The sequence below is a fragment of the Siniperca chuatsi genome, linkage group LG15 (genome assembly GCF_020085105.1).
Source record: "Siniperca chuatsi isolate FFG_IHB_CAS linkage group LG15, ASM2008510v1, whole genome shotgun sequence".
Classification (NCBI taxonomy): Eukaryota; Metazoa; Chordata; class Actinopteri; order Centrarchiformes; family Sinipercidae; genus Siniperca; species Siniperca chuatsi.
Window position 1 is genome coordinate 9,500,016 of NC_058056.1, and position 15,093 is coordinate 9,515,108.

At 44.2% G+C, this 15,093-nt stretch overlaps 3 protein-coding genes across 3 annotated transcripts in view; all 3 read left to right on the forward strand.

Moving 5' to 3' along the window:
• Positions 1–7,998, forward strand: part of LOC122862223 — a 21,577-nt gene extending 13,579 nt beyond the window's left edge. Inside the window, exons 17-30 of the mRNA XM_044167571.1 lie at positions 4,346–4,458; positions 4,873–5,048; positions 5,352–5,560; positions 5,663–5,757; positions 5,868–5,893; positions 6,060–6,081; positions 6,175–6,202; positions 6,307–6,391; positions 6,521–6,667; positions 6,752–6,962; positions 7,065–7,168; positions 7,262–7,380; positions 7,485–7,652; positions 7,860–7,998. Coding sequence (XP_044023506.1) covers positions 4,346–4,458; positions 4,873–5,048; positions 5,352–5,560; positions 5,663–5,757; positions 5,868–5,893; positions 6,060–6,081; positions 6,175–6,202; positions 6,307–6,391; positions 6,521–6,667; positions 6,752–6,962; positions 7,065–7,168; positions 7,262–7,380; positions 7,485–7,530 — 1,381 coding nt within the window. The 3' untranslated portion in view covers positions 7,531–7,652; positions 7,860–7,998. The remainder of the gene's footprint in view (positions 1–4,345; positions 4,459–4,872; positions 5,049–5,351; positions 5,561–5,662; positions 5,758–5,867; positions 5,894–6,059; positions 6,082–6,174; positions 6,203–6,306; positions 6,392–6,520; positions 6,668–6,751; positions 6,963–7,064; positions 7,169–7,261; positions 7,381–7,484; positions 7,653–7,859) is intronic.
• On the forward strand, positions 7,896–11,758 carry LOC122862224. Its single transcript, XM_044167572.1, has 15 exons — positions 7,896–8,059; positions 8,157–8,269; positions 8,684–8,859; positions 9,163–9,371; positions 9,474–9,568; positions 9,679–9,704; positions 9,871–9,892; positions 9,986–10,013; positions 10,118–10,202; positions 10,331–10,476; positions 10,560–10,770; positions 10,873–10,976; positions 11,070–11,188; positions 11,294–11,461; positions 11,669–11,758. Exons 1-10 carry the CDS (start codon positions 7,896–7,898, stop codon positions 10,445–10,447), a joined length of 1,035 nt encoding a protein of 344 aa, XP_044023507.1. The 3' UTR covers positions 10,448–10,476; positions 10,560–10,770; positions 10,873–10,976; positions 11,070–11,188; positions 11,294–11,461; positions 11,669–11,758.
• Positions 10,904–15,093, forward strand: part of LOC122862225 — a 26,665-nt gene continuing 22,475 nt past the window's right edge. The window contains exons 1-10 of the mRNA XM_044167573.1: positions 10,904–10,976; positions 11,070–11,188; positions 11,327–11,461; positions 11,669–11,805; positions 11,967–12,079; positions 12,493–12,668; positions 12,972–13,180; positions 13,283–13,377; positions 13,488–13,513; positions 13,680–13,701. Coding sequence (XP_044023508.1) covers positions 10,904–10,976; positions 11,070–11,188; positions 11,327–11,461; positions 11,669–11,805; positions 11,967–12,079; positions 12,493–12,668; positions 12,972–13,180; positions 13,283–13,377; positions 13,488–13,513; positions 13,680–13,701 — 1,105 coding nt within the window. The remainder of the gene's footprint in view (positions 10,977–11,069; positions 11,189–11,326; positions 11,462–11,668; positions 11,806–11,966; positions 12,080–12,492; positions 12,669–12,971; positions 13,181–13,282; positions 13,378–13,487; positions 13,514–13,679; positions 13,702–15,093) is intronic.

The following is a 15,093-nucleotide window of genomic DNA, read 5'->3' on the forward strand; positions in this document are numbered from 1 at the left end:
ACCTGCAGTGAAGTACTATGGTATGTGCTAGCACTGTGCAGACAGATCTGCGTTGATGACTTCAGGTCGTTCAAGCCAGATTCTGACATGCCAGCGCACTCAGAACTGTTCTTGAAGATGCTACTAGTGCAGTCTGAAGTGTTCAACCTTTACAGTGTCTTCTAGCAATGCTTGTATCTGTAATTGACAGACTGGTTCCAGTCTCTTTACACATAAGATCTGGCAAAGCGCCTTGTCCTTCCGTAAGATGACCATGTCAAGCTTGAGTCCACTGAAACTCGGAATTGCACCAAGATGTAAGCTCACAACTGCCAATCGTGAAGTTTGCAAGCAATGATGTCTTCATCTAACTCATCGATATGATCCATCTGCTGCATGATAGTGTCTTGAGCTTGCAGCGGACCTTAGGCCCTGTTTGACACTGATGTGAGGCAGAAAGGTCACAATGAGATTGCGCTCCTGACGAACTGACCAGTATCATAGGCTACTGATCATCCATGTAAACGACCAGATCTGTAAATGGCCATGGCTTAGGTCCATGACATGAAAAATCTGAATGGCATCGCCCAGTATCAGTAAAATCATATCCTTCGCCAACTTGTAGTAACTTGCAACTACCTGTGTCATTAATTTCAGCAGCAATCAGATATGCCGGTTGACTAAAGTCAACTTGGGATCATTTCATACAACTACTCCTGCCTCAAGTTTCAACTTTGGGTGAAGCATACCATCATCAGTCTTCCCTCTAAGTAGCCAAGAATATTCAGACACGAAGCTGCACGGGTTCTGCGGTCATAGATCACAGAAAGATCCATGAATTCATCATGTTGGTGTGCATCACAGTTAGCACTTGCCAGCTGGTAGCTATTGATGCCTGCATAAGATCATGCCTGCTAGTGGATGAAAGCCTCAAGCCAAGAGTCCATAGAGAGTCAATAATGATAGCAGTTGCAAATGCTCGCAGGCTGTCAAAATGTTCACACTGTGCTGATTGCCTACTTGTTCAAGAAATGCATGAGCTGCAACATGTTCATAATAATGCCATCAGACTTGCCAGAGTCAATTCAACGATTCTGAAGCTATTTCAATGCCATTTCAAATATACACCAAGTTTGAATGACTTGGAATCCTACCGGATGCCTAGTCACTAAGTACAAGTCACAAGTATCCCGATTGCTTCAGACTTCTACTCGTGAATCAGTCAAATGAAACTGAATCTGAATCCTTGTTTGCACAGGGCAACACACATTCCAACAACTTGCTGTCCTGGACGTTGAACCCTGAAACGATTTGAGCTTTGACAGAAGCCAGCTGAATGCTCCTAGGTAAGTTGCACTGTTCAGGCTGAACTCAGCTGAACTGTCTTCCGTGCTGAATTCAGACTCAACAAGCTGGTGTTACAAATGCATGAGTTCTAATTGTCTTAGGCATGCAGTTGTCAGAAGAATTGTGATTTCTCACTAGATCACGATTCTGACAAACATTTGACTCCAGTGCTTGATCTCCGTACCTGATGCATGTCACCAGATGCCACTGATCAACAGATTCACTAGGCTAAATCTCACTGACAAATCTTGTATTCAGAAAACACATCTTGACTGCGCGACATGCACTATGCTGATAAGTATTTATCAACTTCTCAGCGTCAGCTTGCTGATTTAGCTTGTCTATGGCTGTCTTCCAGGAGCTCGATTGATCTCAGATATCAGCTGACAATTGCAGACTACTGTATGAGATGCAGTCGATCCGTTAACTAGCTAGCTGATGTACTTTCATGATAACGATAGTCTTTCAGTCTCTCAGTTATAACCTGCAGTGCACTGTCTCTGTCAGAAATGATCCCGACATGCACGTTGCAAAGCCAGTGAATTTCGAAATACTCTGTACTGCATGACATTCGAGTTCAACATGATCTCTACAGAATTTCCTAGCACGAAGGACTACTTGTGATATAGCTTGCTGGTTGAATTAGCGTTTGCTAGTTCGCAGATCTTCAACTTCAAGGTCATGGTCTTATATGTTTCATGTAAGCTTTCATATGACAACGAAGATAGTCACTTGATTCCTGCAAGACACACGTTGCATTTCTAACGTAAGACTCCTGATTTGCCTAACTTGATGCAAGTGCATTCTGCCCAGTGCTAACTGAAGAACTGATTACTAAGTTAGAAACTTGCATTATTTCAGATGTTACTGTTTGCAAGGTCTACGTGTCACAGTGTAATTTAGCTTTCGCATGCTCAACTGGTAGTAACAGGCTCTACGGTCGAAAGTACTGGTTCGAAGCTTTTCAGTCATTACAAACCTTACGTCAATAACATGCCTTAGATCATGTTTCCTCTAACCTGACCGGAATGAAATTTCATTGCAATTGCCTGGTCTAAGCTCTTGCAATTTGCATTCATGCTATTGTCCTGCAAACTCATGTTGCCAGCGACTCTGAGCATACTTGCAAATTGCCAGCTAGAGCCAAAACTCCAGGTACGAGTCTGATCTTCTATCCAAGAACTTCCTGCGCTACGACCCATCCTTAGACTATGCACATATCTGTCACAAATTGTCACGGTAAGCGACTGAAGCTCAGCTTTTTCCATAACGAGCCATGCATGTCAGCTCTTGTGATGTAGAGCTCTGTACATGCCAAATCACATGGCACTAGCGAGCTGTATCAGACAGTTTTCAGACCGTTCAACTACCTGTCCTTTCCCTAAATGCCAACTTCTCAGTAGCTCGACTCAGGTCAGCTTGCAGTCTGGTCCAGAAGTGTCGTAAGTACATTGCATAATCTACTTGCCCATTGCAAACCTGGTTTCGTGACTTTGACTATGGCTTAGTGTCAGCCTTACAGTGAATGGTTACTGAAGAAACGCAGTCCTCATTTGCACAAACACGGAGATAGTGAGCCTCCAGACCAAGCAGCTTCTCTTCATCAACCATTCTTTAGAATCTCATCAGTGCAGGCGGTTGCAGTGTCATTGTTACCTCAGATGTCTGTGTCTTCCAGATTAACGCTGCTGATTTCTTTGATCCTTCAGGATCAGTCTGTCTCTCTCCTTGCAAGTGGCCAGTGTACTCTGACAGCACTGTCAACTGACCTTGAATGCGCAATCCGTGTAGTTTGATGACTTCGAATGAGGTCACCTCAAATGTCATGTCTGCACTTGAATGATACTCGAAAGGAACTTCAGCCTCTTCAGGAACTTGGGCAGTTAAGGGAGCAGATGACACGCTAGCCGACGACAGTAGCATGCGACTTGAGCCTATGCGCTGAAAATGTGATAATGCTGTCAGCAATCTAAGTACGCAAAGTAACTGCTCTTGCATGGCGAAACAAATCGTGCTATTGACAGCTTCACTACCGATGTTAACTTCTCGAGTACGGCATAATCAATATTTAGACTCTTTCTAGCTGGACTGTCTATTGTGACCGTACTGTGTGCATGAGCATCGCTATAAGGCTACACTGGTCGTTTCCATCTGAAGATCTACTCCAGTTCATCCAGATTCAAGAATGCGTACCATACTCAAATCATCCATCAAGTGTCCATCAACAATGCCACTACAAGTTCACAGTAATGCAAGACATGCAAAGTGTTATGCTTTTGCCCTGCAGTGTGATGGACTAGATTTCCAGCAATGGATTGCATAGCAAGAATGCATGTTCTGCATGGGTACTAGAAAGATGCCATTCTGCAGAGCGGCTAAGTCAGAATACGGCGTTGTGAGCAATGTCTGCCTGGACTTGGAAATGGCTTCGAAAAATGCTGGGTGCATGTAAGCACTGTTGGTTGCAAATATGCTTGCCAAATTGATCTACCAATATGCTTATCAAGGCACTCATGTTAGTAAGAATATTATGCTGATGCCATGGCCTTGTGCATTAGCCAATTCAAACATATCAGTGCTCTGACTCAAAGTTGTCCATCTTTGGGATAGCAACATTCATATCTCAATCTTAAACTCTACAAACATTTATTCTGGTAAGTCATTTACATTTATACAATTTTTTAAAGACAGTTTAACATGTAAATCAAGTGTTGCAGCGTTAATATGTAGGATTAGGTGTAGAGATGTAAAAGATAAGGTTAGATAGCGTAGAAAGAGAATAAGAGAAACTCAGAAGAAAAGTTAAAAGGACAGAGAAGACTAAGATCGAACAAGAGTATGCAGAGCTATCCTCCCAAGTTTCAGTCCAGTGATGCTCAAGAATGCAACCACAAACGTAAACTGCACAAGCTACCATGTCGTGTGAGTAGCATTTCACCAACAAGCAAGATTCCATTGCACCAAAGTATAAAATGCTATTGAGGGACTGCATAAGAATGTTTCTTTTTGCCCTTTGCAGTGTGAGTGGGATGGCCAAAGCTTTCCCTGCAATGCCGTTGCATAGACGACAAGGAATCACAGATGTTCTGCTGGGCTACCTGAGAAAATCTGCCAATGTCATCAACGAGCCAGGTAGGGCTGACAGTAAAGTAAACTGCGCTGTGTGGTTGCTTGTGTGGGCTTGCCCATGGACTTGAAATTGGTTGAAAAATATGCTGAAATGGCACTCGTCCCATGTGTATCAATGAAAAATAATGCTTGCCAAATGGTTCGTATGCTAACGTCCATCTACGTGCCTTAGTTTGCAGGCAGGCAATTCAGAATGATGCCGAGTGGCTTGAAGCAAACTTGGGTCCATTTTCCCAATACACAACATACTCTGACCTCAAAGTCTTCAACATCTCTGGGGTAAGTCATACATTTCACTATCAGTCTTCCTTGAATACAGCAGCACAATATTCAGAACTTGGAAAGCCTGCACACCGGGTGGTTTTGCCAGGTCAAAGAGAAAAGCAATTCATATATCCTCTTTGTTTGTGTCGTCAGGTGGCCGTTGTGGACTCCTCTCACCAAACCAGAAGGCTGAGCTGATCCTGGATCCAGACAGCGGCGCTTTGGAAGATGAGGCCATCATAAGGAAGGTGTTCACAAGCTTGACAGAGTCCCCTGATGATGAGCAGCTCAAACTGTTTTTCCAGGCTTTCACAAACATCAACAAGCAGGTGAATGCTTAACTTTTAAGATTGCCATATTTTCCCAGAAAGTTGGCTGACAAACAGGCCATGTAAAACTTGTCCTGGGCTCAAAGAATTTTTTGCAGAAGCTAATAAGGGGCCCTGGATTTGACTCAAAATGACACAGTTCTGATATGCTTCTTGGATGAATTGCTGCCGACGATGCCTTGAGGCATGCCCCTGATGCACTGAAGTACAAACAAGTGTCACCAAGATTGCTCTCATTTCTACAGTGAATTCATAAAGGTAAAATGTCCTCCTGAACTGAAACATGAATCCTTTTATTTCCAGCAAAACATCACCATCATCACAAATCCAGGCGTACGGGACACCATCTTGAACCTGACCCTGACAGCCCTTGCTGGTGAATTTGAAGACTTTGAGGCTGAAGACTTTCAGCTGTGGTTCCAGGTCAATTTGGCTCCTGTCATGGCGAGCCTCCGTCCTGACAGCTTGGTGGTGATCCCCAGTGACATCAGCTGCGCATCCTACGCAGCTATGTAAGAGATATTTCTGAGGTCCACAGTTAGACTTTCTGGGTTTGCATGATGTCAAACTGTGGCTCCAGACAAGTAACGATAATTTCTGTTTTCTTCCTTCAGACTCACTGGTCTTCAGCAAAGTTTGAAATCCCTGCCACTGCACCTGTCACAGGGCGTGATATCAAGCATAGACTCACTCAAGGAGACATTCACACGTGCGTGGCAAAATGCTCTGCTGACAAACTTTTTCAGAAAAGCCGATTACCGCTGCTGTGATGATAGCTGTATTGATGCTATGCTTTTATTTCAATTTTCACTCAAACAGGTTGCTCAGTTCCAGATTCCTTCACGGTAAGTTCATTTCTATGGGTGTATTACACGGATTATACAATAGTTGATCAAAATTGACAAGACACAAGTTTGGCACGTTAACTTTGTTAAGGAGGCCACGTTAACATACTTTAACTTTAAGTAGCTTTTGCCACTTGACTAACAACGATGCTTTGCTTGTCTCCAGTGCAAAGAAACCCTGGTTGATGGTAAGTCTGTAAAATACCAGACATTTCAACTTTGATGACAGAATGACATTCTGAAGGTACAATATCTGATACACGAATATTGTCTGTTTACAGAGGACCTCATCTGTGCTGCAGTCGACAGGTAGGTGAATTACTGTTTTGTCCGGTGCTGAGTTTGCGTGGCTAAAGTTCTTTTACACAATCTAAGTAAGGTAACAATGGTTTTCTTTTTGTTGTTTTCCTCAGATCACAACTGGAACAAACCCTGTCCAGTGGCAATTCCCCTGAAGCCCTGTGCAATTTTACCATCACTCAGCATGCCTGTTCCTCGGTAAGACTGTGTTATGCAAGCGGTGAATTCCAGAGGAAGATTTGGCTTTTGCTACATTGCCATCCAGAGACAAATCTCCATAAGCTCTGAGAGAGTCTTTGCTTTATTTCTTGTCTACTTTTTTCCAAGGCTACACATCTCACAGCCAGCAACTTGGTCACACTGATGAAATGCTCACTAGAAAGCCAAAGGACATACCCGGTAGAAGTCTGGAAGCTTTTCTTCCAAAAAGCTTCTACTGCACTAGAGCAGGCTCTTGAGACCTTCGCCACCATGGTAAATCCAATGCCACAATTTCACAAAATTGGTGTTTCCCTGCGTGAATTCTGTGTCAAACCAAAATGATTTTTCCAATTGTAGGCCCCCAACAACAGCAGCCCATCCTTGTCACATGCTCTCGAGGCTCTTGGAGAGGTGAGCATTGCAAACTTCAGCCAGGCACAACTGCAGAGTGATGCCTTTGTCAGACTCTGGTTCCAGACAAAGATTGGTCCGTTTTTGGCCTCTCCATCCCCAACTTCCTATTCTGCCTTAGCTCCAAGAACTTCAGCTGCCAATCGTACCAGACAGTGTAAGTAAATATGTGATATATTGCTCCACTGTGAACACGATTGCAGAGGAACCTGCAGTTGTCGAGCTGTTTAGATGTTAAAAGCCTTCTCTCAAATTTTAGCATCCAGGCACTCAGCAGGCAAAGGGTATCCATGGACAGAGAAACACAGCAAGCAGTCTTCACTCATTTCATCAAACCATTCCTTTCAAGAAATGACTCATCAGGTAAAGGCAGGCGCTCTGGCTCAGTTTGGTAAAGTCTTGATAGCATGTGGTGGTAATACCCTGCCAATGTCTTTGTTTCTGTCTTCTTCGCAGATCCTGGCTGTGTCTCTTTTACCAGAGGTAGTAAAGACTGGCTACAAGCAAACCTTGGCAGCTTCTCCGGTTTTGCAAGCCTGCAGGATTTGCAAGCCCTCAATCCCAACTTCTCCAGTGTAAGTGGCAACTGCAGTTGTAGTATTCTTCTACCAAACTGAAATGTCTGACCTATGGTTTTGCAGTTACTGCTGTTTAATTTGATATTGATCCCCTTTCGTAGAGCGAATCGTTGTCAGTGCTCACTCCTACTCAGGTGGCGCAGTTGACACTGAGTTCAGGGGCCTCGAACGACACAGACCAAATCGACCGTGTGTTTGAGCGACTTGAGGAGGGCAACGCGCTGGAAAATGTGGATGAATTCCTGACACAGCTGACTGCAAACGGAAAGGTAGGCTGCTCTTGACACTGGGGGAAGAAGGACAATCCTGGGCTATTAGGCGAGCATAGTCAGTACTCAGATCTTAACCTCTGCATCGATTGTAAGGGGCGCGTTCAAATCAAATATTTCATTACATGCTTTCTAGCGTCCTGTATGGTGTACTTGCAACACGTAAACTGTGTGGCATTGAAATGGTCTCATGACGTAATTTGACAGGTCCCTGACTTCCAACCTGTTGTGAGAGATCGTATAATGAATAGGACCTTCACCATCATCAGTCCCCATTTCCAGCACTTCAAGGAAAACGACTGGTCCGTTTGGTTCCATCTGAAACTGGTTCCTATCCTCCCAAGTTTCAGTCCAGTGATGCTCAAGAATGCAACCACAAACGTAAACTGCACAAGCTACCATGTCGTGTGAGTAGCATTTCACCAACAAGCAAGATTCCATTGCACCAAAGTATAAAATGCTATTGAGGGACTGCATAAGAATGTTTCTTTTTGCCCTTTGCAGTGTGAGTGGGATGGCCAAAGCTTTCCCTGCAATGCCGTTGCATAGACGACAAGGAATCACAGATGTTCTGCTGGGCTACCTGAGAAAATCTGCCAATGTCATCAACGAGCCAGGTAGGGCTGACAGTAAAGTAAACTGCGCTGTGTGGTTGCTTGTGTGGGCTTGCCCATGGACTTGAAATTGGTTGAAAAATATGCTGAAATGGCACTCGTCCCATGTGTATCAATGAAAATAATGCTTGCCAAATGGTACGTATGCTAACGTCCATCTACGTGCCTTAGTTTGCAGGCAGGCAATTCAGAATGATGCCGAGTGGCTTGAAGCAAACTTGGGTCCATTTTCCCAATACACAACATACTCTGACCTCAAAGTCTTCAACATCTCTGGGGTAAGTCATACATTTCACTATCAGTCTTCCTTGAATACAGCAGCACAATATTCAGAACTTGGAAAGCCTGCACACCGGGGTGGTTTTGCCAGGTCAAAGAGAAAAGCAATTCATATATCCTCTTTGTTTGTGTCGTCAGGTGGCCGTTGTGGACTCCTCTCACCAAACCAGAAGGCTGAGCTGATCCTGGATCCAGACAGCGGCGCTTTGGAAGATGAGGCCATCATAAGGAAGGTGTTCACAAGCTTGACAGAGTCCCCTGATGATGAGCAGCTCAAACTGTTTTTCCAGGCTTTCACAAACATCAACAAGCAGGTGAATGCTTAACTTTTAAGATTGCCATATTTTCCCAGAAAGTTGGCTGACAAACAGGCCATGTAAAACTTGTCCTGGGCTCAAAGAATTTTTTGCAGAAGCTAATAAGGGGCCCTGGATTTGACTCAAAATGACACAGTTCTGATATGCTTCTTGGATGAATTGCTGCCGACGATGCCTTGAGGCATGCCCCTGATGCACTGAAGTACAAACAAGTGTCACCAAGATTGCTCTCATTTCTACAGTGAATTCATAAAGGTAAAATGTCCTCCTGAACTGAAACATGAATCCTTTTATTTCCAGCAAAACATCACCATCATCACAAATCCAGGCGTACGGGACACCATCTTGAACCTGACCTTGACAGCCCTTGCTGGTGAATTTGAAGACTTTGAGGCTGAAGACTTTCAGCTGTGGTTCCAGGTCAATTTGGCTCCTGTCATGGCGAGCCTCCGTCCTGACAGCTTGGTGGTGATCCCCAGTGACATCAGCTGCGCATCCTACGCAGCTATGTAAGAGATATTTCTGAGGTCCACAGTTAGACTTTCTGGGTTTGCATGATGTCAAACTGTGGCTCCAGACAAGTAACGATAATTTCTGTTTTCTTCCTTCAGACTCACTGGTCTTCAGCAAAGTTTGAAATCCCTGCCACTGCACCTGTCACAGGGCGTGATATCAAGCATAGACTCACTCAAGGAGACATTCACACGCACGTGGCAAAATGCTCTGCTGACAAACTTTTTCAGAAAAGCCGATTACCGCTGCTGTGATGATAGCTGTATTGATGCTATGCTTTTATTTCAATTTTCACTCAAACAGGTTGCTCAGTTCCAGATTCCTTCACGGTAAGTTCATTTCTATGGGTGTATTACACGGATTATACAATAGTTGATCAAAATTGACAAGACACAAGTTTGGCACGTTAACTTTGTTAAGGAGGCCACGTTAACATACTTTAACTTTAAGTAGCTTTTGCCACTTGACTAACAACGATGCTTTGCTTGTCTCCAGTGCAAAGAAACCCTGGTTGATGGTAAGTCTGTAAAATACCAGACATTTCAACTTTGATGACAGAATGACATTCTGAAGGTACAATATCTGATACACGAATATTGTCTGTTTACAGAGGACCTCATCTGTGCTGCAGTCGACAGGTAGGTGAATTACTGTTTTGTCCGGTGCTGAGTTTGCGTGGCTAAAGTTCTTTTACACAATCTAAGTAAGGTAACAATGGTTTTCTTTTTGTTGTTTTCCTCAGATCACAACTGGAACAAACCCTGTCCAGTGGCAATTCCCCTGAAGCCCTGTGCAATTTTACCATCACTCAGCATGCCTGTTCCTCGGTAAGACTGTGTTATGCAAGCGGTGAATTCCAGAGGAAGATTTGGCTTTTGCTACATTGCCATCCAGAGACAAATCTCCATAAGCTCTGAGAGAGTCTTTGCTTTATTTCTTGTCTACTTTTTCCAAGGCTACACATCTCACAGCCAGCAACTTGGTCACACTGATGAAATGCTCACTAGAAAGCCAAAGGACATACCCGGTAGAAGTCTGGAAGCTTTTCTTCCAAAAGCTTCTACTGCACTAGAGCAGGCTCTTGAGACCTTCGCCACCATGGTAAATCCAATGCCACAATTTCACAAAATTGGTGTTTCCTGCGTGAATTCTGTGTCAAACCAAAATGATTTTTCCAATTGTAGGCCCCCAACAACAGCAGCCCATCCTTGTCACATGCTCTCGAGGCTCTTGGAGAGGTGAGCATTGCAAACTTCAGCCAGGCACAACTGCAGAGTGATGCCTTTGTCAGACTCTGGTTCCAGACAAAGATTGGTCCGTTTTTGGCCTCTCCATCCCCAACTTCCTATTCTGCCTTAGCTCCAAGAACTTCAGCTGCCAATCGTACCAGACAGTGTAAGTAAATATGTGATATATTGCTCCACTGTGAACACGATTGCAGAGGAACCTGCAGTTGTCGAGCTGTTTAGATGTTAAAAGCCTTCTCTCAAATTTTAGCATCCAGGCACTCAGCAGGCAAAGGGTATCCATGGACAGAGAAACACAGCAAGCAGTCTTCACTCATTTCATCAAACCATTCCTTTCAAGAAATGACTCATCAGGTAAAGGCAGGCGCTCTGGCTCAGTTTGGTAAAGTCTTGATAGCATGTGGTGGTAATACCCTGCCAATGTCTTTGTTTCTGTCTTCTTCGCAGATCCTGGCTGTGTCTCTTTTACCAGAGGTAGTAAAGACTGGCTACAAGCAAACCTTGGCAGCTTCTCCGGTTTTGCAAGCCTGCAGGATTTGCAAGCCCTCAATCCCAACTTCTCCAGTGTAAGTGGCAACTGCAGTTGTAGTATTCTTCTACCAAACTGAAATGTCTGACCTATGGTTTTGCAGTTACTGCTGTTTAATTTGATATTGATCCTTTTCGTAGAGAGCGAATCGTTGTCAGTGCTCACTCCTACTCAGGTGGCGCAGTTGACACTGAGTTCAGGGGCCTCGAACGACACAGACCAAATCGACCGTGTGTTTGAGCGACTTGAGGAGGGCAACGCGCTGGAAAATGTGGATGAATTCCTGACACAGCTGACTGCAAACGGAAAGGTAGGCTGCTCTTGACACTGGGGGAAGAAGGACAATCCTGGGCTATTAGGCGAGCATAGTCAGTACTCAGATCTTAACCTCTGCATCGATTGTAAGGGGCGCGTTCAAATCAAATATTTCATTACATGCTTTCTAGCGTCCTGTATGGTGTACTTGCAACACGTAAACTGTGTGGCATTGAAATGGTCTCATGACGTAATTTGACAGGTCCCTGACTTCCAACCTGTTGTGAGAGATCGTATAATGAATAGGACCTTCACCATCATCAGTCCCCATTTCCAGCACTTCAAGGAAAAACGACTGGTCCGTTTGGTTCCATCTGAAACTGGTTCCTATCCTCCCAAGTTTCAGTCCAGTGATGCTCAAGAATGCAACCACAAACGTAAACTGCACAAGCTACCATGTCGTGTGAGTAGCATTTCACCAACAAGCAAGATTCCATTGCACCAAAGTATAAAATGCTATTGAGGGACTGCATAAGAATGTTTCTTTTTGCCCTTTGCAGTGTGAGTGGGATGGCCAAAGCTTTCCCTGAAATGCCGTTGCATAGACGACAAGGAATCACAGATGTTCTGCTGGGCTACCTGAGAAAATCTGCCAGTGTCATCAACGAGCCAGGTAGGGCTTACAGTAAAGTAAACTGCGCTGTGTGGTTGCTTGTGTGGGCTTGCCCATGGACTTGAAATTGGTTGAAAAATATGCTGAAATGGCACTCGTCCCATGTGTATCAATGAAAAATAATGCTTGCCAAATGGTTCGTATGCTAACGTCCATCTACGTGCCTTAGTTTGCAGGCAGGCAATTCAGAATGATGCCGAGTGGCTTGAAGCAAACTTGGGTCCATTTTCCCAATACACAACATACTCTGACCTCAAAGTCTTCAACATCTCTGGGGTAAGTCATACATTTCACTATCAGTCTTCCTTGAATACAGCAGCACAATATTCAGAACTTGGAAAGCCTGCACACCGGGTGGTTTGCCAGGTCAAAGAGAAAAGCAATTCATATATCCTCTTTGTTTGTGTCGTCAGGTGGCCGTTGTGGACTCCTCTCACCAAACCAGAAGGCTGAGCTGATCCTGGATCCAGACAGCGGCGCTTTGGAAGATGAGGCCATCATAAGGAAGGTGTTCACAAGCTTGACAGAGTCCCCTGATGATGAGCAGCTCAAACTGTTTTTCCAGGCTTTCACAAACATCAACAAGCAGGTGAATGCTTAACTTTTAAGATTGCCATATTTTCCCAGAAAGTTGGCTGACAAACAGGCCATGTAAAACTTGTCCTGGGCTCAAAGAATTTTTTGCAGAAGCTAATAAGGGGCCCTGGATTTGACTCAAAATGACACAGTTCTGATATGCTTCTTGGATGAATTGCTGCCGACGATGCCTTGAGGCATGCCCCTGATGCACTGAAGTACAAACAAGTGTCACCAAGATTGCTCTCATTTCTACAGTGAATTCATAAAGGTAAAATGTCCTCCTGAACTGAAACATGAATCCTTTTATTTCCAGCAAAACATCACCATCATCACAAATCCAGGCGTACGGGACACCATCTTGAACCTGACCCTGACAGCCCTTGCTGGTGAATTTGAAGACTTTGAGGCTGAAGACTTTCAGCTGTGGTTCCAGGTCAATTTGGCTCCTGTCATGGCGAGCCTCCGTCCTGACAGCTTGGTGGTGATCCCCAGTGACATCAGCTGCGCATCCTACGCAGCTATGTAAGAGATATTTCTGAGGTCCACAGTTAGACTTTCTGGGTTTGCATGATGTCAAACTGTGGCTCCAGACAAGTAACGATAATTTCTGTTTTCTTCCTTCAGACTCACTGGTCTTCAGCAAAGTTTGAAATCCCTGCCACTGCACCTGTCACAGGGCGTGATATCAAGCATAGACTCACTCAAGGAGACATTCACACGTACGTGGCAAAATGCTCTGCTGACAAACTTTTTCAGAAAAACCGATTACCGCTGCTGTGATGATAGCTGTATTGATGCTATGCTTTTATTTCAATTTTCACTCAAACAGGTTGCTCAGTTCCAGATTCCTTCACGGTAAGTTCATTTCTATGGGTGTATTACACGGATTATACAATAGTTGATCAAAATTGACAAGACACAAGTTTGGCACGTTAACTTTGTTAAGGAGGCCACGTTAACATACTTTAACTTTAAGTAGCTTTTGCCACTTGACTAACAACGATGCTTTGCTTGTCTCCAGTGCAAAGAAACCCTGGTTGATGGTAAGTCTGTAAAATACCAGACATTTCAACTTTGATGACAGAATGACATTCTGAAGGTACAATATCTGATACACGAATATTGTCTGTTTACAGAGGACCTCATCTGTGCTGCAGTCGACAGGTAGGTGAATTACTGTTTTGTCCGGTGCTGAGTTTGCGTGACTAAAGTTCTTTTACACAATCTAAGTAAGGTAACAATGGTTTTCTTTTTGTTGTTTTCCTCAGATCACAACTGGAACAAACCCTGTCTAGTGGCAATTCCCCTGAAGCTGAAGCCCTGTGCAATTTTACCATCACTCAGCATGCCTGTTCCTCGGTAAGACTGTGTTATGCAAGCGGTGAATTCCAGAGGAAGATTTGGCTTTTGCTACATTGCCATCCAGAGACAAATCTCCATAAGCTTTGAGAGAGTCTTTGCTTTATTTCTTGTCTACTTTTTTCCAAGGCTACACATCTCACAGCCAGCAACTTGGTCACACTGATGAAATGCTCACTAGAAAGCCAAAGGACATACCCGGTAGAAGTCTGGAAGCTTTTCTTCCAAAAAGCTTCTACTGCACTAGAGCAGGCTCTTGAGACCTTCGCCACCATGGTAAATCCAATGCCACAATTTCACAAAATTGGTGTTTCCCTGCGTGAATTCTGTGTCAAACCAAAATGATTTTTCCAATTGTAGGCCCCCAACAACAGCAGCCCATCCTTGTCACATGCTCTCGAGGCTCTTGGAGAGGTGAGCATTGCAAACTTCAGCCAGGCACAACTGCAGAGTGATGCCTTTGTCAGACTCTGGTTCCAGACAAAGATTGGTCCGTTTTTGGCCTCTCCATCCCCAACTTCCTATTCTGCCTTAGCTCCAAGAACTTCAGCTGCCAATCGTACCAGACAGTGTAAGTAAATATGTGATATATTGCTCCACTGTGAACACGATTGCAGAGGAACCTGCAGTTGTCGAGCTGTTTAGATGTTAAAAGCCTTCTCTCAAATTTTAGCATCCAGGCACTCAGCAGGCAAAGGGTATCCATGGACAGAGAAACACAGCAAGCAGTCTTCACTCATTTCATCAAACCATTCCTTTCAAGAAATGACTCATCAGGTAAAGGCAGGCGCTCTGGCTCAGTTTGGTAAAGTCTTGATAGCATGTGGTGGTAATACCCTGCCAATGTCTTTGTTTCTGTCTTCTTCGCAGATCCTGGCTGTGTCTCTTTTACCAGAGGTAGTAAAGACTGGCTACAAGCAAACCTTGGCAGCTTCTCCGGTTTTGCAAGCCTGCAGGATTTGCAAGCCCTCAATCCCAACTTCTCCAGTGTAAGTGGCAACTGCAGTTGTAGTATTCTTCTACCAAACTGAAATGTCTGACCTATGGTTTTGCAGTTACTGCTGTTTAATTTGATA